We start from the raw sequence: 326 nt of genomic DNA, 5'->3' as shown, positions 1-326 counted from the left end.
CCCCCGCACCTTCCTCCGCCTGCTCAATTATTTGCCGCAGGGCTTTCTTCAGGCTGTTTGCCCGCAGCATAAGCTGCTCCTTGGATTTGAAGATGCGAGGCACAGGGCTGGGGTTTAAGCCGGCAATTTTCTCCTGGTCCTTGGTGTCAGCAGGGGTGGCTTGTGCCATTCCCTCAGCGACCACGATGGCCTGAGCTTCCTCATTCAGCTCTCGCACCAGCGAGTCCAGCTTCTCGTTCAGCATGACACACTGTGGGATGTCCACCACGCTCACCACCCTGGCGCAAGCCACTGCCCCCCACCAGTGCTGGGTGCTTTCCTGGGCA

The 326-nt window shown here is 59.8% G+C and overlaps 1 protein-coding gene across 1 annotated transcript in view; it reads right to left on the bottom strand.

Moving 5' to 3' along the window:
* Window positions 1-250, bottom strand: part of LOC104280671 (diacylglycerol kinase delta-like) — a gene marked incomplete at its 5' end in the record, with an annotated part of 5,000 nt that extends 4,750 nt beyond the window's left edge. The window contains one exon of the mRNA XM_009878400.1: window positions 10-250. Within this exon, the coding sequence (XP_009876702.1) occupies window positions 10-250 (241 nt within the window). The remainder of the gene's footprint in view (window positions 1-9) is intronic.
* Window positions 251-326: the final 76 nt, after the last annotated feature.

Source organism: Apaloderma vittatum, unplaced genomic scaffold (assembly GCF_000703405.1).
Source record: "Apaloderma vittatum isolate BGI_N311 unplaced genomic scaffold, ASM70340v1 scaffold7241, whole genome shotgun sequence".
In the NCBI taxonomy this organism is placed as follows: domain Eukaryota; kingdom Metazoa; phylum Chordata; class Aves; order Trogoniformes; family Trogonidae; genus Apaloderma; species Apaloderma vittatum.
Note: the sequence above shows the minus strand (reverse complement) of the source record. Positions and strands in the feature narration are given on the sequence as shown.